Source organism: Orcinus orca, chromosome 14 (genome assembly GCF_937001465.1).
Source record: "Orcinus orca chromosome 14, mOrcOrc1.1, whole genome shotgun sequence".
Lineage (NCBI taxonomy): Eukaryota > Metazoa > Chordata > Mammalia > Artiodactyla > Delphinidae > Orcinus > Orcinus orca.
In genome coordinates, this window is record NC_064572.1 from 25186608 (window position 1) to 25214108 (window position 27501).

The window sequence follows — 27501 nt, forward strand, 5'->3', positions numbered from 1 at the left end:
CAGACCTACCTGCTAGTGTTGCAGGGTCTCCTGCAGAGGTGGAGGTGGCTATGGCTCACTGAGGGGACAAGGACACTGGCAGCAGAAGTTCTGTGAAGTACTCCTTGGCATGAGCCCTCCCAGAGTCTGTCATTAGTCCCACCAAAGAGCCCAGGTAGGCTCCAGTGTTGGGTTGCCTTATGCCAAACAACGAACAGGGAGGGAACCCAGCCCCACCCATCAACAGTCAAGTGGATTAAAGTTTTACTAAGCTCTGCCCACCAGAGCAACAGTCAGCTCTACCCACCACCAGTCCCTCCCATTAATCCTCTTAGATAGCCTCATCCACCAGAGGGCAGATAGCAGAAGCAAGAAGAACTACAATCCTGCAGGCTGTGGAACAAAAACCACATTCACAGAAAGACAGAAACGATGAAAAGGCAGAGGGCTATGTACCAGATAAGGGAAGAAGATAAAACCCCAGAAAAACAACTAAATGAAGTGAAGATGGGCAACCTTCCAGAAAAAGAATTCAGAATAATGATAGTGAAGATGATCCAGGAACTCTGATAAACAATGGCAGTGAAGATCTCGAGGAGATGCAAGAAATGTTTAACAAAGACCTAGAAGATTAAAGAACAAACAAACAGAGATGAACAATACAATAACTGAAATGAAAACTACACTAGAAGGATTCAACAGCAGAATATCTGAGGCAGAAGAACGGATAAGTGACCTGGAAGACAGAATGGTGGAATTCACTGCTGCAGAACAGAATAAAGAAAAAAGAATGAAAAGAAATGAAGACAGCCTAAGAGACCTCTGAGACAACATTAAATGCAACAACATTTGCATTATAGGGGTCCCAGAAAGAGAAGAGAGAGAGAAAGGACCCGAGAAAATATTTGAAGAGATTATAGTCGAAAACTTCCCTAACATGGGAAAGGAAATAGCCACCCAAGTCCAGGAAGAGCAGACAGTTCCATACAGGATAAACCCAAGGAGAAACACACCAAGACACATAGTAATCAAATTGGCAAAAATTAAAGACAAAGAAAAATTATTGAAAGCAGCAAGGGAAAAACGAAAAATAACATACAAGGGAACTCCCATAAAGTTAACAGCTGATTTCTCAACAGAAACTCTACAAGCCAGAAGGTAGTGGCATGATATACTTAAAGTGATGAAAGGGAAGAACCTACAACCAAGATTACTCTACCTGGCAAGGATCTCATTCACATTCAATGGAGAAATCAAAAGCTTTACAGACAAGCAAAAAGTAAGAGAATTCAGCACCACCAAACCAGATCTACAACAAATTCTAAAGGAACTTCTCTAAATGGGAAACACAAGAGAAGAAAAGGATCTACAAAAACAAACACAAAACAATTAAGAAAATGGTCATAGGAACATACATATCTATAATTACCTTAATCGTGAATGGATTAAATGCTCCAACCAAAAGACACAGGCTTGCTGAATGGATACAAAAACAAGACCCATCTATATGCTGTCTACAAGGGACCCACTTCAGACCTAGGGACACATACAGACTGAAAGTGAGGGCATGGAGAAAGATATTCCATGCAAACAGAAATCAGAAGAAAGCTGGAGTAGCTATACTCATATCAGATAAAATAGACTTAAAAAACCAGAATATTACAAGAGACAAGGAAGGACACTACATAATGATCAAGGGATCAATCTAAGAAAAAGATATAACAATTATAAATCTATACGCACCCAACACAGAAGCACCTCAATACATAAGGCAAATGCTAACAGCTATAAAAGAGGAAATCAACAGTAACACAAGAATAGTGCGGGAGGGCTTCCCTGGTGGCACAGTGGTTGAGAGTCTGTCTGCTGATGCAGGGGACATGGGTTTGTGCAGTGGTCTGGGAAGATTGCACATGCTGCGGAGCGGAAGCCCGTGAGCCATGGCCACTGAGCCTGAGCGCCCGGAGTCTGTGCTCTGCAACGGGAGAGGCCACAACAGCGAGAGGCCCGCATACCGCCAAAAAAAAAAAAAAAATAGTGGGGGACTATAATAACACCTCCCTTATACCAATGGACATATCATCCAAAATGAAAATAAAGAAGGAAACAGAAGCTTTAAATGATACAATAGACCACAAAGATTTAATTGATATTTATAGGAAATTCCATCCAAAAACAGCACATTAAACTTTCTTCTCATGTGTGCATGGAACATTCTCCAGGATAGATCACATCTTGGGTCACAAATCAAGCCCCAGTAAATTTAAGAAAACTGAAATCATATCAAGCATATTTTCTAGCCAAAATGCTATGAGATTAGAAATGAATTACAGGGAAAAAACGTGAAAAACACAAACACATGGAGGCTAAATAATATGTTACTAAATAACCAAGAGATCACTGAGGAAATCAAAGAGGAAATCAAAAAATACCTAGGGACAAATGACAATGAAAACAGGATGATCCAAAACCTATGGGATGTAGCAAAAGCAGTTCTAATAGGGAAGTTTATAGCTATACAAGCCTACCTCAAGAAACAAGAAAAATCTCAAATAAACAATCTAAACTTACACCTAAAGGAACTAGAGAAAGAAGAACAAACAAAACCCAAAGTTGGCAAAAGGAAAGAAATCATAAAGATCAGAACAGAAATAAATGAAATAGAAACAAACAAAACAATAGCAAAGATCCATAAAACTAAAAGCTGGTTCTTTGAGAAGATAAACAAAATTGATAAACCATTAGCCAGACTCATCAAGAAAGAGAGGGAGAGGACTCACATCAATAGAATTAGAAATTAAAAAGAAGTTACAACAGATACCACAGAAATAAAAAGCATCCTAAGAGACTACTACAAGCAACTCTATGCCAATAAAATGGACAACCTGGAAGAAACAGACAAATTCTTAGAAAGGTATAACCTTCTAAGACTGAATAAGGAAGAAATAGAAAATATGAACAGACCAGTCACAAGGAATGAAACTGAAACTGTGATTAAAAATCTTCCAACAAACAAAAGACCAGGACCAGATGGCTTCACAGGTGAATTCTATCAAACATTTAGAGAAGAGCTAACACCCATCCTTCTCAAACTCTTCCAAAATATTGCAGAGAAAGGAACACATCGAAACTCATTCTATGAGGCCACCATCACCTTGATATCAAAACCAGACAAAGATACTACAAAAAAAGAAAGTTACAGACCAATATCATGGATGAATATAGATGCAAAAATCTTCAACAATATACTAGCAAACAGAGTCCAACAACACATTAAAAGGATCATACACCATGATCAAGTGGGATTTATCCCAGGGACGCAAGGATTCTTCAATATATGCAAGTTAATCAATGTGATACACCATGTTAACAAAGTGAAGAATAAAAACCATACGATCATCTCAGTAGATGCAGAAAAAGCTTTTGACAAAATTCAACACCCATTTATGATAAAAAAAAAACTCTCCAGAAAGTGGGCATAGAGGGATCCTTCCTCAACATAATAAACCCCACAGCAAACATCATTCTCAATGGTGAAAAACTGAAAGCATTTCATCTAAGGTCAGGAATGAGACAAGGATGTTCACTCTCACCACTATTATTCAACATAGTTTTGAAAGTCCTAGCCACGGCAATTAGAAAAGAAAAAGAAATAAAAGGAATACAAATTGGAAAAGAAGAAGGAAAAGTGTCACTGTTTGCAGATGACATAATACTATACATAGAGAATCCGGAAAATGCCACCAGAAAACTACTAGAGCTAATCAATGAATTTGGTAAAGTTGCAGGATACAAAATTAATGCACAGAAATCTCTTGCATTCCTATACACTAATGATGAAAAATCTGAAATAGAAATTATGGAAATACTCCCATTTACCATTGCAAGAAAAATAAAATGCCTAGGAATAAACCTACCTGGGGAGACAAAAGGCATGTATGCAGAAAACTGTAAGACACTGATGAAAGAAATTAAAGATGATACCAACAGCTGGAGAGATATACCATATTCTTGGATTGGAAGAATCAATAGTGTGAAAATGACTCTACTACCCAAAGCAATCTACAGATTCAATGCAATCCCTATCAAATTACCAATGGCATTTTTTACAGAACTAGAACAAAAAATCTTAAAATTTGTATGGAGACACAAAAGACCCCAAATAGCCAAAGCAGTCTTGAGTGAAAAAAACGGAGCTGGAGGAATCAGACTGCCTGCCTTCAGACTATACTACAAAGCTACAGTAATCAAGACAATATGGTACTGGCACAAAAACAGAAATATAGATCAATGAAACAAGATAGAAAGCTCAGAGATAAACCCACACACCTATGGTAAAGTAATCTATGACAAAGGAGGCCAGGATATACAATGGAGAAAAGACAGTATCTTCAATAAGTGGTGCTGGGAAAACTGAACAGCTACATGTAAAAGAATGAAGTTAGAACACTCCCTAACACCAACCACAAAAATAAACTCAAAATGGATTCAAGATCTAAATATAAGACAGGAAACTATAAAACTCTTAGAGGAAAACATAGGAAGAACACTCTTTGACATAAATAACAGCAAGATCTTTTTTGATCCACCTCCTAGAGTAACGGAAATAAAAATAAACAAATGGGACCTAATGAAACTTGAAAGCTTTTGCACAGCAAAGGACACCATAAACAAGACCAAAAGACAACCCTCAGAACGCGGGAAAATATTTGTGAAAGAATCAACGGACAAAGGATTAATCTCCCAAATATACAAGCAGCTCATGCAGCTCAATATTAAAAAAACAGACAACCCAATCCAAAACTGGGCAGAAGACCTAAATAGACATTTCTCCAAGGAAGACATACAGATGGCCAAGAAGCACATGAAAAGCTGCTCAACATCACTAATTACTAGAGAAATGCAAATCAAAACTACAATGAGGTATCACCTCACACCAGTTAGAATGGGCATCATCAGAAAATCTACAAACAACAAATGCTGGAGAGGGTGTGGAGAAAAGGGAAACCTCTTGCATTGTTGGTGGCAATGTAAATTGATACAGCCACTATGGAGAACAGTATGGAGGTTCCTTAAAAAACTAAAAATAGAATTACCATACGACCCAGCAATCCCACTACTGGGAATATACTCAGAGAAAACCATAATTCAAAAAGACACATGCACCCCAATGTTCATTGCAGCACTATTTACAATAGCCAGGTCATGGAAGCAACCTAAATGCCCATCGACAGATGAATGGATAAAGAAGTTGGGGTACATATATACAATGGAGTATTACTCAGCCATAAAAAGGAACAAAATTGAGTCATTTGTTGAGACGTGGATGGATCTAGATTCTGTCATAAACAGTGAAGTAAGTCAGAAAGAGAAAAACAAATATCGTATATTAACACATGTATGTAGAACCTAGAAAAATGGTACAGATGAACCAGTTTGCAGGACAGAAGTTGAGACACAGATGTAGAGAACAAACATACGGACATCAAGGGGGGAAAACTGCTGTGGGGTGGGGATGGTGTTGTGCTGAATTGGGTGATTGGGATTGACATGTATACGCTGATGTGTATAAAACTGATGACTAATAAGAACCTGCAGTATAAAAAAACAAACAAAGAACAACAAAAGAAAAAAAAACCTGGTTTTATTTTTTTATATTTTGTAGTATACAGACCACTATGCACTGGTTAAAATGTATTTTACAGCCATTTTTAAGGATTAGAAATAATTTTTGTTATGATATCTTTCTATATTTTATGACTTTAATTAAATTTCTGATTTCTGTTCCAAACACTGCAATATAAGACAGTATAAAACACATTTTAATCAGTAAATTTGTGGATAATTTTGTGATTTTTTTCAGAGCCTATAACACCAAGGGACTGATAATACAAGATAATGTGTATAAAATACACTTCAGCAAGTTCCACAAACTCCATCCTCAAGGATCTTTCCTTCTCTCACAACCCAACAGCTAATGCACACAATCAAGAAGTCACATCAGGGGTGTTCTACAACTGCCATCATCTTTAAAGAGGAATCTTGTCATGAGCATTAGGTAAAATAAAGGACATTTTAAACCAACTACATATATCCTACTTTACAGAAGCTCGTAGTGAGACAAATAGCATTGACACAGATGTGTACGCACATTTGTGACAGCATTAGTGGTCACAGAGTACAATATTTAGTAAAGATCATTGGCACTGTCAAAATTATCTTAAACCAAAGATCAAGCAAATTTTAATTCTTCGTGAAAATATTTATGGAGATAGTTTCCTATTATCCATCACTATTTGTAATATAAAACATAACAAAGTAACATTTTTCTTGCCCTTAATTCTGTGAGGTCGAATGATTATATTTCAAACAAATGTCAAATTTGGCAACCAAATCAATCACTTTAACTGTGAAAAAGCCTAACATCTTATTTTAGTTTAAAGGTCTAAGAATTCCTTCTTTTATATAGCCTATATTCTTGTATGGGGAGACAGGCAATAGATAAATAAGCACATAAGTATATAATGCCATCTGTCATGGTAAACATAAACTTCAGGAAGAAGATAAAGGCTGTCTGAAGTGGAAGATGCTATTTTTATTCATGATTCTTAAAGGGCTTATGCAGGATGTTATGTAAGGTAATGATAACTCAGACCTGAAGAAGTCTGCTGAGCAATTCTTGTAGAAAGCACATGGTTAGAGTACAGGTCTTTTGCCTCCTTAGGAAGATTTATTCCTAGGCATTTTATTCTTTTTGATGCGATGGTAAATGGCATTGTTTCCTTGATTTCTCTTTCTGATATTTCATTGTTACTGTATAGGAATGCAAGAGATTTATGTGTATTAATTTTGTATCCTGCAACTTTACCAAATTTATTGATGAGCTCTAGCAGTTTTCTGGTAGCATCTTCAGGATTTTCTATGTATAGTATCATGTCACCTGCAAACAGTGACAGTTTTACTTAAAAGAACATGAAAAGATGCTCAATGTCACTAATTATTAGAGAAATGCAAATCAAACCTACAGTAAGGTACCACCTCACACTGGTCAAAATGGCCATCATCAAAAATCTACAAACAATAAATGCTGGAGAGGGTGTAGAGAAAAGGGAGCCCTCCACCTCACTGTTGGTGGAAATGTAAATTGGTACAGCCACTGTGGAGAACAGTAGAGAGGCTCCTTAAAAAATTAAAAATATAGCTACCATACAATACAGCAATCCCACTCCTGGGCATACATCCGGAGAAAACCATAATTTGAAAAGATACATGCACCCCAATGTTCATTGCAGCACTATTTACAATAGCCAGGACACGGAAGCAACTTAAATGTCCATCGACAGAGGAATGGATAAAGAAGATGTGGTGCATATATACAATAGAATATTACTCAGCCATAAAAAAGAATGAAATAATGCCATTTGCAGCAACATGAATGGACCTAGAGATTGTCATACTGAGTGAAGTAAGTCAGGCAGAGAAAGACAAGTATCATATGATATTGTTTATATGTGGAATCTAAAAACAGGGTACAAATGAACTTATTTACAAAACAGAAATAGAGTTACAGATGTAGAAAACAAACTTATAGTTACTGGGGGTTGGGGGTGGGGAGGGATAAACTGGGAGATTGGGATTGACACATACACACTACTATATTTAAAAGAGATAGCTAATAAGGACCTACTGTATAGCACAGGGAACTCTACTCAATGCTCTGTAATGGCCTATATGGAAAAAGAATCTAAAGAAGAGTGGATATATGTATATGTACAACTGATTCACTTTGCAGTACACCTGAAACTAACATAACATTGTAAATCAACTATACTCCAATAAAAATTAGAAGAAAAAAGAAAGAAAGGAAGCACATGGTTAGAGAGGGCAGTAAGTGGAAAGACACCAGAAGTGTAGGCATGTCTGCCAAACTGGAGAAACAGTCAGGAGGTCTAGGTATCTGAATTTGAAGGTGCAGGGAAGAGAGTTGTAGGGTAAGTATTCTTCAACAAATTGCCCCAAAAGTGGTTCTTGGGATTTCTGTGTTTATAACTAAGTGGCCCATCAACAAAGGGGAGTCAGTGAGGTACAAGGGCTCCTGTTGAGTGCATAACAACACTGGGCTGTTTCCTTCTACCGAGGTAAAGGAACATGTCCTGAACCAGGTGCTCAAAGACTCTGGATCTTATCCTGTTACTTCCCCATCAGTGTGTGACCTCAAGAGCCTCACTTCATTTCCTGACCTTTGCTATCAGGCTCTAGAATATTTCTCCCTTTGAAACTCCATCGTTTACTTTACGGATACTGGAAACACAAAAGTCTCAATATCCCTTCTACTATGAGTTATGCCAAAGTCTGTATCTTAAAAGTCATCACTTCATAAATTGTATCTTTCAGACTTTTTTTCTCTAGAAGGCTTATTCAACATTCCAAAAGTTACTTTTGAAATGTGGGCAGCCAAACATTTCACTTGAGTTAAGCGATCAGCCCCCCATAAGAGTTTTTAGGATGAAAACAAAATAGAAAATAATGAAAACGTATTATTAGATTTAACACTTAATATATTTACTAATTTAATTACTAATGCAAGTTTAGTTATAAAAATTGAAATAAATTATTTAATAATTAACTTACCAGAAACAAACGATAAAAAAAAATCCCTTAAGATTCCACAACTAAACATCCCCCCATCCTCCCCATATTATTTTTCTATTCACAGTGCTAGCTATTTCCCCTGAAGGTACTTTCAAAGAGAGATGCTTGGCTCCTTAAACTCAGCTACTCTGAATCAGAGGCTCTGCATAGCACTTGTGTAGAGTTCCCTGAGTGCAAGGCTAGTCTGCATCAAAGCCCTTTTGCACCATGGACTCTCCTGCCAGTCCACGGCTCTGACCCTTTGGTGAAAGACCACTTCCGAGAATGACTTCAAGCTGAACCTCTCTCTCCCAGCATGAGCAACAGAGATCACTGACTGGTGCTGCTTTGTAGCTTAACCAACAGGTTTCTCAATGAACACTTTTTCCTACTCTAGTCACCTCTGTTCCCTTAGTCAAAAGTCTCTTCAAATGGTGCACACATGAGGAAGGTCATTAAGTGCACTGAGAGCATACAGTCTCACCTCTTGCTGACCAGCGCTAGCAGGCGATTCTGCTTTTCCTTGCCTTAAACTCTTTGTTTTCAGAGGAAACAGCAAGAGCCTCACTACAGAATTCTTCCCAGTAATGTCTGATTTAAATCTGCATATAAAGCTAAGGTTACTCTGCTGCACGTCTTTTATTAAATTTCTTTAGAAAGCCCCCTGGAAATTGGCTTCTCTACAAACTGGCTCTGACACTACAAAGGAGTCATATCATTTCCAAAAAGGACAAAGTGCTTTAATTGGTATTCCCTGGCAAGACTCCTGTGAGAATGTAGAGTGACTAAGATGAATTCAGGAAATCTGCTTTCCACTGAAAAATGAAAAGGTGTAAATTCTTGAACGTTAAATAAATGTGAATGGTGCCTGAATAGATTCTCCACAGCCAACAAAGGGTCTGCAGAGCATGAAGAGTGGAAGGGAACATTTGCTAGCAGTTAGGCCTATGGAAAGAAAGTGTCGGAAAACCTGGCTTGATAAAGTACTGTGATCGTTAGTGCCCAGGCACTGTGGAACGTAGTCTGGTGGGTAAAAATGATGCAACATGGGGCCTCAAGCAGCATAATCAGGACCCAGAAACTAGAGTGAACATAACAATATATCGTCCAAATTTGATACTTTTGAGAGTGAAAAGGGGGATAATCCAAATCTGTCCTAAGGAAACCAAGACATACACTTACCCTAATTCACTGCATGTTTAAATTCACTCAGCAAGTACTTATTTTATGAAAATTCATTTGCAATCCAATAATCTTTGGACAAATTTGTTACTACTATAACATAAAAAAAAAATAAGAAGTAATGGTTGAATAAAGTTGATGAATTTCAACATCATGTAGGTCTCAAAAAGTGAATTTCAAAATGTATGATAATCAAAGGCTAAGCTAAAATTTAATTTTATCTGCTGAATGAAAATACCAAGAACGCAAAAAAATTCCATTCAGCTTTTGGAGAAGGGTGAGTCCTAGTAATTAAAGGACTCTCTCTGCAGGAATATAAAATTTGCAAAGGAAGAAGCACAGATAGCTCAAACTACAAAAGAAAAGGTAAAAAAATTTGAGCACCTAAGGCGTGGAAGCCCTCAGGGTAAAAAGGAGGATGGAGAAAGGAGGCTGGGACACTTCCTATTCATCCCTTCCCGTGGGAATAGAAAGAATTAGCAGAAGTTGTTCTAGGTGGTCACATGATTCAAGGAACTTGGAAGGAAAAACAATTCTAATATTCAAATGTTTTGGACAATTGGATTTATAAGGGAAAACTAATAAAGGAGTGATTGGATCCTTGGGCAAGTCATTCAAGATTTTGGTAAACAGTCAAAACAGACTATCTAAAACAAGGGTGAGAAAACTTACTCTGTAATGAACCAAATAGTAAATGTTTTAGGCTTTGTGAGCTGCATAGTTTCTGCTGTAGCACAAAGAGCAAGGTATAATATATGGGTGTGTCTGTATTCCTAAAATTAGAATTTCATATAATTTTCACATTTCAGAAATTCTTCTTACAAATTTTTCAACCATCTAAAAATATTAAAATCATTCTTCACCTGAAGACCATACAAGACAGATGGTGGGCTAAATTTGGCCCTAAGGCCGTAAGTTTGCCAACCCCTGATCTAAGATAATAAGTAATGAGTCACAAATATAGGGAATAAAAATCAACAAAAGAGGAGACATGCATTAGAAATATCTGGTAGGCAGACAGTTATAAAGTAGAAAGGTGTTAATTTTATAGTATTCAAAGTGTTAGCATTTTCAGAAGTCCAAGCAGGCCTTTCTAATTAGTCCTAATTAATACTGTTTGGTAGGACTTTAATTAAAACTGCCTGTGGGGGCTTCCCTCGTGGCGCAGTGGTTGAGAGTCCGCCTGCCGATGCAGGGGACACGGGTTCGTGCCCCGGTCCAGGAGGATCCCACATGCCGTGGAGCGGCTGGGCCTGTGAGCCATGGCTGCTGAGCCTGCGCTCCGCAACGGGAGAGGCCACAACAGTGAGAGGCCCGCGTAACGCAAAAAAAAAAAATAAATAAATAAAGAACTGCCTGTTTTCTAAGGTGTTGGCTACTGGGCAAAACATTAATTTCTTAAATTATCTTTATCAATATAATTTACAAGTAATTTTATGTGTACAATTTGATGAGTTTTGACAAATGTATATACCCATGTAACCACCTTGGACTATTAGTCTTCATAAAAGTCTGCTGAGAATTTGTTTGGGACATCATTAAATCTAAAATCAATTTTGGGGGACTTCCCTGGTAGCACAGTGGTTAAGAATCCGCCTGCCAATGCAGGGGACACGGGTTCGATCCCTGGTCTGGGAAGATCCCACGTGCCTCGGAGCAACAAAGCCCGTGTGCCACAACTACTGAGCGTGCACTCTAGAGCTCGCAAGCCACAACTACTGGGCTCATGTGCTGCAACTACTGAAGCCCTTGCGCCTAGAGCCCATGCTCTGCAACGAGAAGCCACCGCACTGAGAAGCCCACACACGGCAACAAAGAGCAGCCCCCGCTCACTGCAACTAGAGAAAGCCTGCACGCAGCAACAAAGACCAAACACCGCAGGAAAAAAAAAACCCAAAAAATCAATTTGGGGAAAATTGACACCTTTAGCAATACTGAGTCTCCCAGTCCAGAAATATGATAAACTCCAAATATTTAAGTAATTTTAGTTTTTCTTAGTAATATTTTTGAATATTTGTAAAATTGAAATTTTTATGATTTTCGGAGTTTAGATCATGTACGTCTTTGTTAAATTTATCACTAAGTTTATTTTATTTTTAATGCTGAAATATACTGTACTTTTAAAAGATATATTTTCTAGTTGTTAGTTACTACTATACAGAAAAATATACTTTGAGTTTCATTGTATTTCTCTACTGTACTTTTCTTTTTTTTTTTTTTTTTTGCTGCACCCTGTGGCATGCAGGATCCTAGTTCCCTGACCAGGGATCGAACCTAAACCCCCTGCAGTGGAAGCGCCGAGTCTTAACCACTGGAGGACCAGGGAAGTCCCTGTTGTACTTTTATTTCATTAATTTTGCCCTTATTTTTATTTTTCCCTTGCTCCCATTATAAAATTGTTTTTTGTATACTGACCTTGTATTCTGTGATCTAAACTTATTTATCAGTTCTACTAGAATGGGTTTTTTTGTTGTTATAAATTTATTTTTTAGGATTTTCAATGTAGTTGAGAATATAATTTACCAATCTAGACAGTTTCACTTTTTCCTTTGTAACTAATATACTTTTTATTTATTATATTATTATTATTAATATTATTATGATTATTGATTTACTGTTCCGGCCAGAACATCCATAACATTGCACTGCTTTGGAAAATGGACATTCTCACTTTGTTCCTAATCTTAGGGAACAGTGTTTTGTCTTTCATTTTAAGTACAATTTTAAAGCTACTTTACTAGGTAAAAGTAGTAATTTAATGGTATGCTTTCATTTCCCTCCACAGCGAAGAAACTAATGATATCATTGTTATTGATATCAAATAACAATGTAAGTGGTAATGTAAAACAGGGACTTCAATGCACGTCTTGATTTTACACAGTATTTTTTTCACTATTTCTTCATTTCCAAGTTGCATTACACAGAGTTCTAACTGTACAAGATAATATTCTACACTGGTTAGCTTCTAACTGACACCACCGTAGCCGTTCTCTCTGGCAGTGTGAGTGAGCCTTCAAAGAGAAAAACAGCAGCTCAGTCCAGAAGACATATAAAGAAAAAAAAAATTTGAGGTCATGAAGAAAAGACACTACGGTGGACAATGAAAGAAGTTCAAAGAAATCATGACAGTGCAAGTAATTTAAATTTTAAAAATTATATATTATTCCAGTAAAAGCTATAAATCTATCTACTTCTATACACATAGTAGAACTGGACACAAAAGGTTTTTCTGGCTATATAAGCTGAAGTTGTATATTAAACTATGTTCCAATTCTAGAATCCATTTAAATGATTCAGGTAAAGATGGTCCATGTAAACTGGGACATGTAAATGCTTTTTTAATTTATTTTATTTTTCTTTGTTTTTTCAAAAATTAATTTCCATCAAGTGAGATATCCAAAATATGTTCCTCTTCCCTGAAACATAAAGTTAGAAAACTAACACAGAAAATCTAAATTTATGATGGTCCTGAAAATCTTCACATTCATCTTTGGAAAGTTCTCTGTATTCTCAGAGAACTTTTGATAACTCACATGTGAAAATGCACAAAGAAAATATATGAAAGTCTACATTCTGAACACCTGTTACAGGATGAATTTTTGCTGAATCTTTTCCTCTCTTTGAGAGTATTTCACTTCTGGCCACCCACGCTAGTCTCTCACAATTCACTTATGCCATCCTTTTCAAATTTCCTCTATTTCTGGTTAAGCACCTTTTACCAAAAAGATGAGCCACTGAGCCTCCTTGTATGTTTCAAGAGGTTAAGAAAAACAATACGCAGAATTATAACGCTAGCTTAAAGTAATACGGGTTCAAAAGCAAAATTTGCATTAAATCAACTATAATTCAGACACCCAATGCTGATAAACATGGCTATCCTCTTATACAATGTAAACGGTACGGTGAGAAAAAAAAATAATGCTTTGAACTTCACCCTTTCAAGTTACTTTTTGGGTTTCAGCTTCACGTTGCTCCATGAGCATATTTCTACAGCTTCTATAGCTAACATTCTTCAAGATATACAAAATCATAGGCAGCTTCAGTAGTACTAGTTCTATTCACAGTGGTAACAGCAGCAGAAGCTATCTTCTTATTAGACTATTTACTAAGTACTTCATTTCTGTTAGCTCATTTTGTCAGCATAATAATCCTTTAAAGTAGGTATAATACCAAGTTCATTTTACAAAGGAGGAAACTGAAGCTTAGTGAGATTTGTTACTTGCTTTCGTTTTAACCATTATATTATTAGGGTTCTTGCTGGGCTGCACCGCACAGGCCTACAAGCCCTATGCTTGCCCAGCTTCAAGACTGAAGAAAGCTGGGAGTCAGCAACAGAGACGTCAGTGGTTTAAGGGATGGGGGAGCTTACGCGTCTGAAGCAAGGTCCTGGAGAGACACCCCAGCGTGTGCTTCAGAAGACAGGCAGGACATGGCCGCCGTGCTCACTCCCGGAGAAAGGGGAGTTTGCCAGTTATAGGGCAATTGATTTCAGATGGGCTCATTAGTCACCAGGGAAACCAGCAGAGGGGAATGCTCTTCACAGCCCCCTTTAATAATAACAATCACTAGCTGGGGCCTGGGGCAAGTATGTAGGAAGGTCAGTCATATGCATAAGATACAGGTGAAGCAGGCACTGGTCGGGGAGGGGAGGTACAGAGAGCAAGAGAACAGCCATCTTAAGTGGCCTGACCATACAGCTCTTAATCACTGTAAAATTTACACATAGATATTAAACACCAAACAGATAAAAAATATTAATACTTCCTACTCTCCAAGGTTAAGAATGAGATTCCACAAACTCAATTGTCCATACACTGAATCCAGTGGAGATAGTAATAGTAAATGTCACAGTATTTGACTCAGAAATTTAAAAAATAATCTAAACAATGGCAAACATAGTTATTCATCAAAATAAATATTAAAGACCAGTATAATCATATTTTTTTGTAAAACTATAAAATATCAGGCTACGATCTTAAGTGAGTATTTTATCATCTCAAGAGCACTGAAGAACACTCATGAAAATTCAGGTGCAAGACTGGATTCTGTAACACGCACACACATTCTCAAGAGCACAGCTTAGCCTTCCCTGAACTTGCATAATTATACATGTATTGCCTTAATGTTGACACTCTTTAGATACTCTAAATAAGTTTTGCAGTTCTAAGTTCAGGATACTGGTCAGCATTACATCTGACCTTTGAAAGAGAAGATTATATCAGATCAATTTTATTATCGTCTATGATAAAGGGACAGTCCTCAAAGGGAAAAAAAAAAGATTTTCATTAATTACACCTGAGTTACCCTTCTATTTTTTTCATACTATAATCAAATTAGCAGTTAAGTACAACGGTTTCTGGGTCATCATCCAAGGAATCCCTGCAGAAGTGCTGTACAGGTGCCCCTAGCAGCTGTCTAGGAGACTGGGGGTGTAGGGACAGAGATAATGGGCCTCTAGACTATCCTGCATCGTTTCAAGCACAGGATTTCTGCTTTTGTCTGTTTTTCTTTGGCCATAAAATGTGTTTGAAGAAAGAGTATCTTTACCTCAACAATCAAAAAAAACATTCTTTCAAACCGAACACTTACCAGTATGTTCTCAGCTGGCTGGAGCATCAGATTCTAAGGGATCTTAACACTAATGCCCTTAACTGGAGCTATCTAGCAGGGATTAAGGGCCAATATAATTTAATATTTTTATTTGTAATCTAGATGAAGGAACTAAGATTATAATCTCATATTTCTAATTCATACTAATTTAGGTATGGTCACCAACCAAAATTAAAAACAACCTGATAAATTACATGAAGAATCATTTAGAAATATAATGCAGGTTTAATAGCATTAGGATTTGGGGCCAAGAGCAAACACATCAAATCAAAATGGAGAAGGGATATACAAGCAACAACAGTATAAAAAATAAAAACAAAAATGTTATTGTCTATCCAATAATCATGGTGTTTAAGAGGGGAAAAATTAGGCTAACAGTAGTTGGCTGTATTAATAGCCGTAATGTAAGAATATATCTTCCACTTTATGTGACAACGGACTGGCTCTAATTAGAGTATGCTTTTTGATAGTCTCATTTGAGAAGTTTGTTGAAAAGTGAAATAAGGACTAGTAAAGAACACAAAATACTAAATTATTGGGCTTCCCCAGTGGCGCAGTGGTTGAGAGTCCGCCTGCCGATGCAGGGGACACGGGTTTGTGCCCCGGTCCGGAAAGATCCCACATGCCGCGGAGCGGCTGGGCTCATAGCCATGGCCGCTGAGCCTGCGCGTCCGGAGCCTGTGCTCCGCAATGGGAGAGACCACAACAGTGAGAGGCCTGTGTACCGCAAAAAACAAAACAAAACAAAACAAAAAAACACAATTATTTCTATGAGGAACAGTTAAAAGAAACTGAAGCATTTACCTTGAAAAAGAGATGGCTATAGGGAAAAATTACTGCCCTCTAAGTCTGTTAAGAATTACAATAAATTGTTCTCCTGCCCTAAACAGGACTGCTGCAAATGAGGGATATATAGAAATAATGGCAAGACAATTTAATTTGCTGTAAGTAAGCTATTTTGATAATAATAAAATTTTTAAATACTAGAATATTCAAGTGGGAGAGGTTATAAAACTTTTGTCCCTAGATAGCTTTTGCAGAAAAAAACAAAACAGAAACCAAAACGCATTCCCTGCCCTGGTTCACCTATGCTATTTCACTGGTTTATCTTCTCAAACCTCCACCAAGGGATACTGGAAATGTGGGGCTTTCACTCTTGTAAAGCTACCTCCTGAAGTTTATGTGCCTTCTTCATACTTTCAGTGTTTCCCTCCTGGTTCCACCTATCCAGCTCTGAATTAATACTAGCCCACTAGTCACCTAGTCCACACAGGTAAGGAATAAAAACTTTTGTTAGAAGAAGAAACTATTTGGCAAAGGTACTTTGCAGTTCAGACATAGTACTAGTACACTACCACTGTTCCCAGTCACATACGAACAAATACTTCTAGACTGTTCGTAAATATATACTGAGGTTTCTCCCTGTATAACTGGCTTGCTGGCAGGTTTTCCCGAGCTCTGAAGTGCTAGATCCCATGTCTTGACACCTCTAGACTTTCTCTTACAATTTCTTCCATAAGCGTCCATCTGCCCTGCGAGGCTCCTCGACTTCTCTTGGCCCTTTTCCCTACAAGGTCCTCAGTTGGCTCCATTTTTATGAACTGCTCCATGTAACCTATGACATTCAGACCTGTCAGATACTACTGAGGCTCCATCCTTATCTCCTCAGTACATCCAATTCCATCTCACAGTCTTACTAACAGTTAATTCCAGAGGCCTTCAAATTGAACTCTACTCATACTTACAAATTGCACTCACCAGTCTTACTGATTCTTCTTTCCTTTACTCTGCCTCAGGGTGGATTTTGGCCACAAGAGCTTGATTGGTCCTGCAGGAGGCTCTGGTAACACCTCTGAAGAGAGGTGGCCTTTAACCAAGGGTGAATAGGTGGATAAGCTGGATTTTGTTTCCCTAAGGTAAGATAATTCTGAGGTGTGCTCTACAGTACCCTCCTAGAGTTGCCCAGGCTCAAGCCCAAGTTGTCTGCAGTGACTCATAATCGCCACTTGTTGGTTCTCTGTCTCACTTTTTCCTAAACAGACTAATGTTAACACAAATATTTGACTCTGCCTCCAGGTGAACCAATCCTAAAATAATCTATCTCCATATATTTACATGTGCATTTTCCCAAGAACTTCTACTGTTTTTTTGTTTTTGTTTTTTTGCGGTACGCGGGCCTCTCACTGTTGTGGCCTCTCCCGTTGCGGAGCTCAGGCTCCGGACGCGCGGCTCAGCGGCCATGGCTCATGGGCCCAGCCACTCCCCGGCATGTGGAATCTTCCCAGCCCGGGGCACGAACCCGTGTCCCCTGCATCGGCAGGCAGACTCTCAACCACTGCACCACCAGGGAAGCCCTTTTTTTTCTTTTTAATAGCATTAAAAAAATATCCCACATTAACATTTTGAGTAAAAACAAATAATCTTGGTCTGTGTATATGCGGTGTGCCCACAACAAACGACTCAATTTCACACTCAGGAAGATGGTATGTATTCTCCCCAATAGACAACTCTCAAACATTTCTTGTTTCTGGCAGTTACAAGTGAGATTTCTTACAGAACACTCTGATTCTATGATCTAGTATGAGAGGGTTCAGCCATAGAAATACCTTGTTTTAGACACATTTTTCTATAAATTTCAGTAGTGATGAGAAAGATCCTCTCCTTTCTGCTCAAGAAAAGAAAGTAAATTACTTTATGTATTGTTCTTTGGCTTTTGATATGCTATGTGACACTTCAGCAAATCCTGCACACAATGATTTCTATCATTTCTGCACATGTGGCAGTTAAAAGTGCTCATTTGCATAAGTTACAACCATATACATAAGTAAAAGCGTTGTTTTTGACAGTAGATCTGATTTTGGGGATACATATGAATTTCTAAAGTTCTAATGGATTTCAGCGTTGACGTTACGGCATAGAAATAAAACATTTCTTGCAATCATTCCAGGCATACCAGATGGTGAAAAGTGTTACAATAATTCAATAGAAGGTAAAGCAAACTTACCCGAATCATCATGACTGAACATCTAATATCATGAATTGTATCATAGATCTTTTTTGAGATGTCCACAAACTGATCATCATCAAACACATCCAAAGAGTTTTTACTTAAGGCTTCCAAGGCAACATTCACTTGTGTTACAAATTCCGGAATTACTGTTAAAATGAATAAGAAAGAGAAAATTGTCCTATTTGTATTTTCAGATTTCTGGGGTTTCCGGGAAATGGGGAATCATATTTTTAAACAAATACTTGATTAATAATATTTCAATTATTTTTTAAATGTAGGGAGACAAAACATTCTGGCAGGATAATCTTGAATCTCTGAAATACAAAGGTAACCAAAGACAAGAAAGGCATCGTTATGGAAATGTTTTAAAAGATTATCTTTCTCCTTTATAGCATTTTTGTTTTGACCAAGGTTGGAACCATATAATTATTTTTCATCCGATCCAGTGTAAGCTCAAAGAAATGACAAAAAATAATTGGTGTGAATAATAGTTGAAATTGTAAACATAAAAATGTTTAAAGAAAAGAAACATTTGAGTTGCTAAATAGAAGAAAATTAACTAAAGACACTAATTCTATCTCATAGAAATAATAAAACTACTGTAAACTTTCTATTGATAAAATATTTCCTCCTCATCAAAAATATTAATGCGAAGAAACTGGTGATCTTATATGCAAAATGTTTCTATGTAAAATAACACAACATTGAATGAGTTTAGGGATATATCAATCAGTAAGGCCAATTCATAGAATGCCCTTTTCTTTTATTAAGATTTCAAAATAGTCTCAATTAAAAACATTTTTCTGACTTTACTTTTAAGGTTAATGATAACAACATTCATTAACTCTTCAGTAGATTCAAGGCAGTTTTCTAAGTGTTTGCTGTGATTTAAATCTTAAAACAACCCCAGTATTAACCTGGGGTTCATACTTAGTTGAATGACAAAGACACAGAGAAATCAAGAATCTTTCACAGAGTCATTCTGCTAATATGACTTTTAACTACTATACCATATCATATTGAATAAGTTTCTTCCCCATGTGAATATGCAGGATAAAAGCAATTGATTTTTAGAGCAATGATTCCAAACCTGGAAGATATAGTACTTTATCTAACACAAAAATATTAATAAATATTATTTTTTCCTCCATCCAAATCTCTATCTGCATGTATGGCACACCATGTCTTGCAATCCTACCTGCCATGTTCTTGATATGGGGAAATGTTGGCAATATACATAGGTACCCATATTTTATCTAGTCTCATCTTTCCTCCACCTACTAAAATGTATCACCTATACCCTAATTCTTAGCTACTATACCCACCAGGATTATCCACTGTGCTTTTCTCCTCTGTCCATTCTCCAGGTGTACCATCCAATAAAAAGGGGCACCTGGCCACATAGGGCCACATATGACTAGGACACATTAAATTCATTAAAATTTAATTTAATTTGAAATTGAGTTCCTCAATCACATTTACCACATTTCAAGTGCTCAGTATACACCTATGGCTATTGAATTCTGTTTTGAGAGTGGCAAGATGGAATGTTTCTATCATACCAAAACTTCTACCGGATAATATTATTCAGTAGTGAGATTTCATGAAATCATTGTCTCACTTTCAGTGAACAGAATAACAAAGGCAAGGAGAAAGCTAACTCACACCCCTTTGCGTAGGAGAAACACTCCTGAACCACAATTCCCACTAATTTAGGTGTGACTCCCAAAGTGTATCTCTAATCTAACCTTTTCCCTGAATTCCAGAGCTATAAATCCAAAATGGTCCACTGCAAAATTCTACCTAAATCTTTCGTAACACCACAAATCCCAGTCATCAAGGAAAAAAACTCAGGTGTTTTCTTTTACCTCCTACTCTTTTTTAACCTCTATATCCAAATGTCCTCTAAGTGAAATCTCCTCTACCATATAAGTACATTTTAAATCCATTGCCAGTGCAGCCCCACTGCCTCTAGCCATCATTATCTCCTGCTTGAGCCCTCACTATAGTCCTCCTGCCTAAGATCTTCTCATCCTTCACACTCATCGTAAGTATAATCTTATTGACAAAGCCAACTCTTAGCAGTGAGTACAACAGTGTCTGTCACAAAACAGATTCTCAATAAGTTGTTTTATTAGTGAGTCACATCCCTACACTGTTCAAAAATGTTCACTAGTTCCTTGAAACTTTTTCCTGTTTGTATCCCAAGTGTCTAGCCTGGCACATGGTAGATACGTAATTGAATTAAGTAATCGAATGAGTTAATGAATGAATAAATATAAAAACCCCACAAAAATGTAGGTACAAATTTAACATGTTAAGCTTGCATTTCAATGTAATTTAGGTTTTGTTCATACTAGGGAATCTCCAAAAATATACTTATGTGGGCTTATAAGAATATTTGACATATTTAATGAGTTAATCTTTACTTTTTATAGTGTTGAGAAAGGAGGAAACTCTTACAGAAAAGTGTCCAGTTATTTCACATTTCCTTCAGGTTCTTGGGGTGAACAGCAAACCCCCCAACAAAACTTCTACTCCAAAGAACACGGCAGAGAGTCTCCTGATCACTTTGACATCCTCTATTAACCCTAAAGACATAGATAAATACAAAGAGATGTGGTTTCAAAACTTCTGGTGGGGCTTCCCTGGTGGCTCAGTGGTTGAGAGTCCGCCTGCCGATGCAGGGCACGCGGGTTCGTGCCCTGGTCTGGGAAGATCCCACATGCCGCAGAGAGGCTGGGCCCGTGAGCCATGGCCACTGAGCCTGTGCTTCCAGAGCCTGTGCTACGCAACGGGAGAGGCCACAGCAGTGAGAGGCCCGCATACTGCAAAAAAAAAAAAACCTTCTGGTGGTCTACCACTGACAAAACTCTTTTCATAGTCTTCCCCACTAAAAAAAGGTTTTTCTCATTCACCAAACACCAAAGTGTTCCATACAGTAATAATTTAACTCTATCTACATCTTCAGTTTGTTACTAACTGCCTCTACAATTTGAAACTGCTCCTATCATCTTCCTATGTAGATCTTGGCCAAAAAAAGAGACAAGCATCAAATCATGTAAAGGTCTAGTTTTCACTGCCATGTGAGATAATGTGAGAAAGATTTGGTGTATTTTAAGGAAAATACATCATAGCCTTTTCATTATTGCAACATGATTTCAATTTAACTCCCTTAGGGGCCTCTTACTAATAAACTAATATTAGTTCCAATTAAAATAAAATCTTTGAGAAGCCAATGTTTAATTTCTGAAGTACAGATGGAAACTACTACTTTTTTCACTCTAACAGCATAAATGAACTATTCAAAGCCGACATGTAATACATTTCTCATTTCATTAGCTTAAACATCAGCTGTGGGTGTGTTTTATTCATACTATGGACATATGGTTGCTTGGATTAGAGTGGGCGTGAAATTTTTTAATGCTTTCAAGAAAATACAAAGTGAGTATAATTAAGTAGCCAGTTAGTGGTAATTTAGAAGGAAAAACAAATTGACAAAGCTATCTCAAATCCATAATCTACCTACATTTCAAGAAAACAAGGTTTACACACAGTATACCATCCATCATGTTATACAATCATTGATCAGAGAGGGGGACACCTTAAACAAATTCACTCTAATCATTTGACATCCCAGGTAGGATCAACTGTTCTGAACTTTGGAGTGTAGATTTATTAAACACAAGTGGCCTTGGGGTCAATACCTTGTCAACTTCAAAGTATCTTGTCTATTTTATACTGCCAAATTCTAAGCCAGTCCTGAACTCGTTAGAAGTCTGTACTTTCTCTACCAACCTTATTCAGAATATGCAGAATAATAATATCCATTGAGTGCTTACTCATCTGGGCACTGTGCTAAGCATTTTGTATGCATTGTCTCATTTAATCCCCACAGCAGCCCTGTGAGGCAGGAACTATCATTATCCTGATTTCACTGATGAGGAAACTGAGGTCAAACAGCTAGTAAGTGGCAGGCTGGTAACTGAGACTCCAGAGCTTGCTCTCCGAGCCCCAAAGCTGCACTGCCTCCTTTTTTTTTTTTTTTTTTTTGCGGTACGCGGGCCTCTCACCGTTGTGGCCTCTCCCGTTGCGGAGCACAGGCTCCGGACGCGCAGGCTCAGCGGCCATGGCTCACGGGCCCAGCCGCTCTGCAGCATGTGGGATCCTCCCGGACCGGGGCACGAACCCCTATCCCCTGCATCGGCAGGCGATCTCTCAGCCACTGTGCCACCAGGGAAGCCTCACTGCCTCCTTTTGATAAGTAAAATACTTTGGGCTTCTTAATTTCAGTGCTCCTGGGGCACTGAAATTAATGTTAATGTTAATTAACATTAATGTTAATGTCAATTAATTTCTAAATTAATGTTAATTTCCTGGCAATAGAGCCAACTTCTCCCAGGCCTTGAGTCTCGCTCTGGTACTAACTCAGGAATATTTTATCCCTTCTCATTTCTTGCTAGGTTTATTAAGTGCTTTTGAAAGTAGGTAAGGGTACATAATTATTGGATTAAGTAGGTCAGAAAAAAATCCAGACTCATTATAGGTAATCATCTCCAATGATGTCACTGAATTATGTTTCTATCATTAATAAAATGCAGATTAAAATATTTCTAATCATACTATTATCTTTGAAAATTACCAATGATAGAGGTATTTGGCTTTGAAAATTCACATAATGCTAAGTCACCATTTCTTTACATGATGCTAAGTGGGAAGAACTTACAGCAGAAAGTGCAATTAAGCATATATGCATGACTTCTATAAATGCCACATACTCTTCATTTTTTAGATTGATTGAACAAACATTGATTATCAAGATTCAGACCTTTTTTTTTAAGGAAGCAAAGAGTATGTATCAGTACTGTGTTTGGTCCCTCACAGATTACGTATCATAAAAGTCAATAACTGGTGAGAATTTTTCCTTTTTTCAAATGAGAGAATCAAGGATTAGAGTGAGTGCTTTATGACACATCACACAGTTAACAAGAGCCATACTGGCCTCACTATTCTGCTCTACCCCTACCTTTCAAACATCTGGAATAGCTCAAAAAAAAAACCCTAAGAAATAACAGAGAGAAAAGACTTTGTTGTCATGGCTTCATGATACTATACTGATACTTTTTTCCCCCTTTGGCAGAGATGTTTTTTCTATATATGAAATTCTGGATCATTTAATTAGCCTGAGTGTCCAGCTTTGGGTATCTCCAGTGCCTTAGGGACTTAGCTGTTTTCCCTAAAGCTTAATCTTGATGTTTCTCAATAATACATTAATATTAATAAATAATATTAATTTATTTAAATGTTTTAGAAATTAGTCATGACTACTTAATATAAAATTTAGCTCTTTCACAATTTTCCTCATAACATTTTCAAATTTGTTAACACCACAATAATTGGGTAAATGGATGTAACTATTTAAGTATTTAAAGTTGGACCTGGACCAAGTAATGGTCTCTGATGACCTCTGCTCATTATGTAACACACTATTTTAATGGAGTTATTAACAAGTTGCCTCTGAAAAAAAAATTTTTGTTAGCTGTTTTTGTATTTCTTAGTATGAATTCTCAAATATTTAAACTATCAATGCAATTTCCTATACTATCAAACCTCTCAAAATTCATCAATGTAAATTTTTACCAGGTGTAAGAGCCAGCACTCAACATGGTCTCTAATGATCCCAGCCTCCAGGTATTCACGTCTTAGTACACCCCTTCCCCACATTGTGCCAGACCTGTGTGCCAAACAGAACGTAGTATAAATGATGGGATGTTGCTTCTTAGGCTACTTAAAAAAGACTTCAAGAATTCCATCTTGGTCATTCTCTCTCATGTACTGCTTGCTCTGAAGAACTTTAGATGTTATGCTGTGAACAGCGTAATTGAGATGTCCACATGGCAAGGAACTGAGGCTGCTAGCCAACAGCCAGCAAGGATATGAGGCCTTGGACCAGCAGCCATGAGCTTAGAGGTGGATCCTCTAGTTTCACTCGAGCCTTCAAAATAACTGCAGCTTCAGATGACATCTTGACTGCAATGTCATGAGACTGAGGCAGAATCACACAGCTAAGCCGCTCCTGGATTCCTAACTCTCAGAAAATGTGAAAGATAATAAATGTTTGCTGTTTTAAGCTACTAGATTTTGAAGTAATTTGTTTTACAATGGATATATACCACACTAAGAGACTGGAAAGGTCTAAGAGAATACATTAGTTTTGCCTGTTTCAGTTCATTCAAATGGAATCATACTGTATATATTCTTTTTTTGTTTTTAACATCTTTATTGGAGTATAATTGCTTTACAATGGTGTGTTAGTTTCTGCTGTATAACAAAGTGAATCAGTTATACATATACATATGTTCCCATATCTCTTCCCTCTTGTGTCTCCCTCCCTCCCACCCCTCTAGGTGGTCACAAAGCACCGAGCTGATCTCCCTGTGCTATGCGGCTGCTTCCCACTAGCTATCTATTTTACGTTTGGTAGTGTATATATGTCCATGCCACTCTCTCACTTTGTCACAGCTTACCCTTCCCCCTCCCCATATTCTCAAGGCCATTCTCTAGTAGGTCTGTGTCTTTATTCCTGTCTTGCCCCTAGGTTCTTCATTACCATTTTTTCCCCTTAGATTCCATATATATGTGTTAGCATACGGTATTTGTTTTTCTCTTTCTGACTTACTTCACTCAGTATGACAGACTCTAGGTCCATCCACCTCACTACAAATAACTCAATTTCATTTCTTTTTATGGCTGAGTAATATTCCATTGTATATATGTGCCACATCTTCTTTATCGATTCATCTGTTGATGGACACTTAGGTTGCTTCCATGTCCTGGTTGTTGTAAATAGAGCTGCAATGAACACTGTGGTACATGACTCTTTTTGAATTATGGTTTTCTCAGGGTATATGTCCAGTAGTGGGATTGCTGGGTTGTATGGTAGTTCTATTTTTAGTATATATTCTTTTCTATCAAGTTTCACTCAACATTAAACTTACGTGATTTGACTCATATTGCTGAATGTAGGTTTAGATTTCTCATTCTTATCACTGTATAGTATTCCAGTGTATAATTATACCACAATTTATTTATCCATTCTATAGTTAATGGGCATTTGGATAATTTCCAGTTTGGGACTACTATACATAGTGATGCTATGAAATATTGTGCACTTTTTGGTGCTAGGAATATATGCACATATTTTCAGGGAATTTACATACATATTTTCAGGGACTATACCTATCAGTGGAATTTCTGAATCACAGAATATACTTTTGTACCATGTTAATAGACACTGACAGTTTCCAAAGTGGTTGGAACACATTTTACTCGTATCAACAGTGCCTGAGAGTTCTAGCTGGTTTACATCCTCACCAACACTTGGCATATTCCAGCTTTTACATTATAGCCTTTCTGGAGGGTATATTTCCCTCTTCCTTTTTAATATATTGATCAGATGTGTGTGTGTGTGTGTGTGTGTGTGTGTGTGTGTGTGTGTGTGTTCTACTGGGTAAGCCTCCGGATTACTTTCATTGTTTATCTACTCTCTTGTTGTTCTTGAGTTTTAACAGTTTAAATTTTCCTCCTTTAGAATCACCTACCATCTTATCTATTGCTTAAGCTCATTCTTTAACCTCTTCAGTTTCTACTATCAAGAAAAGCACAGGACTTCCCTGGTGGCACAGCAGTTAAGAATCCACCTGCCAATGCAAGGGTCATGGGTTCGAGCCCTGGTCCGGGAAGATCTCACATGCCGCGGAGCAACTGGGCCCGGGCACCACAACTGCTGAGCCTGCGCTCTAGAGCCTGCGAGCCACGACTGCTGAAGCCCGCAAGCCTAGAGCCCGTTCTCCGCAACAAAGAGAAGACAGCGCAATGAGAAGCCCGCGCACCACAACGAAGAGTAGCCCCAGCTCGTCGCAACTAGAGAAAGCCCATGCACAGCAATGAAGACCCAACACAACAAAAACAAATAAATAAATTAATTTAAAAAAAGAAAAGAAAAGAAAAGCACACACAGGAAAAGAGTGAAAGAAAAATAGAGAAGTAAAGGAGCTCCATGATCTGTATCTCTAGCTAAATACAGATCAATGTGCAGGGGATCACACACTGATGACCATAGGAACATGGACCATAGGAAGAGGTAAATGTAAACATTAATAAACAGAAACCTCATTTTAAATGGATTTGGGAAGACAGAAGGGGCAGCTCTTGATAACCCTACCTCTTGTTATCAATTGCAGACCCAACAGGAAGAGACATACCTTTGCATCTCTGAAAGGAAGAAAGTTCCTATTTTACTACCCAGCAGGATGAAGGAAGAACTTCTCCTTGCCTGGCAATAGCCCAACCAATGAGAGACTGTCTCAACTCTGCCAGTGAAAAGCCCTACACTTCAAACTCCCAGTTTCTTCCAATGGACATTTTGTTTGTAACAGCCCCGCCCACTCTTCCTTCTCCATAAAAGAATGTTCCTCTCCTTTGTTTTCCAGATCTGCCTATAGTTTGCCACAGATTCCATGTCCTGAGTTGCAGTTCTTTGCTGTTCCTGAATAAACCCATTTTGCTGGTAAATTAACTGACGGTTTTAATTTTTTAAGTCAATAGAAATGTCTAGGGGGGAAATATCTTTAAAGATGCTGAGGTGTACAAACAGATTGGGAAGGCTTCCAGTAGGAGAAACATATCTTTATTTGACATATCTTTGTGGTGTTGAGGTTGTCCTTCACATGTTGCTGGGGATTTCTTGGATGAGAAGAAAAAGAGTTGATCTCAGCTCCCCAGACTCCAACTCTCTCTGTCCAGCTGTCTATGATTATATGCCTGAGAACAGCCCTTTTCCTAACCCTGTCTACCTGGTAACTTTCTACCCACAATTCATATTTATCTTCAAAGATATCAGTTCTTTGTGAAACTTTCCCTGATCACCAGCCCACCCATGCTTCTAACCGTGTTAGGCAATCTTGTCTCTTGGACTTGCTGACACTAAAGACATACATTTGCTAAAGATCCTATGACTCTAACTGCATGTGTTTTCCTGTACTCAGCCACTTCCAAAATCCTGACAGAGAGCTCAGAAACTCTGTCAA

At 37.8% G+C, this 27501-nt stretch overlaps 1 protein-coding gene across 1 annotated transcript in view; it reads right to left on the reverse strand.

Moving 5' to 3' along the window:
- LOC101279843 (catenin alpha-3) overlaps nt 1-27501 on the reverse strand; it is a 758807-nt gene that overhangs the window by 313035 nt on the left and 418271 nt on the right. The window contains exon 7 of the mRNA XM_033407650.2: nt 18407-18558. Coding sequence (XP_033263541.2) covers nt 18407-18558 — 152 coding nt within the window. The remainder of the gene's footprint in view (nt 1-18406; nt 18559-27501) is intronic.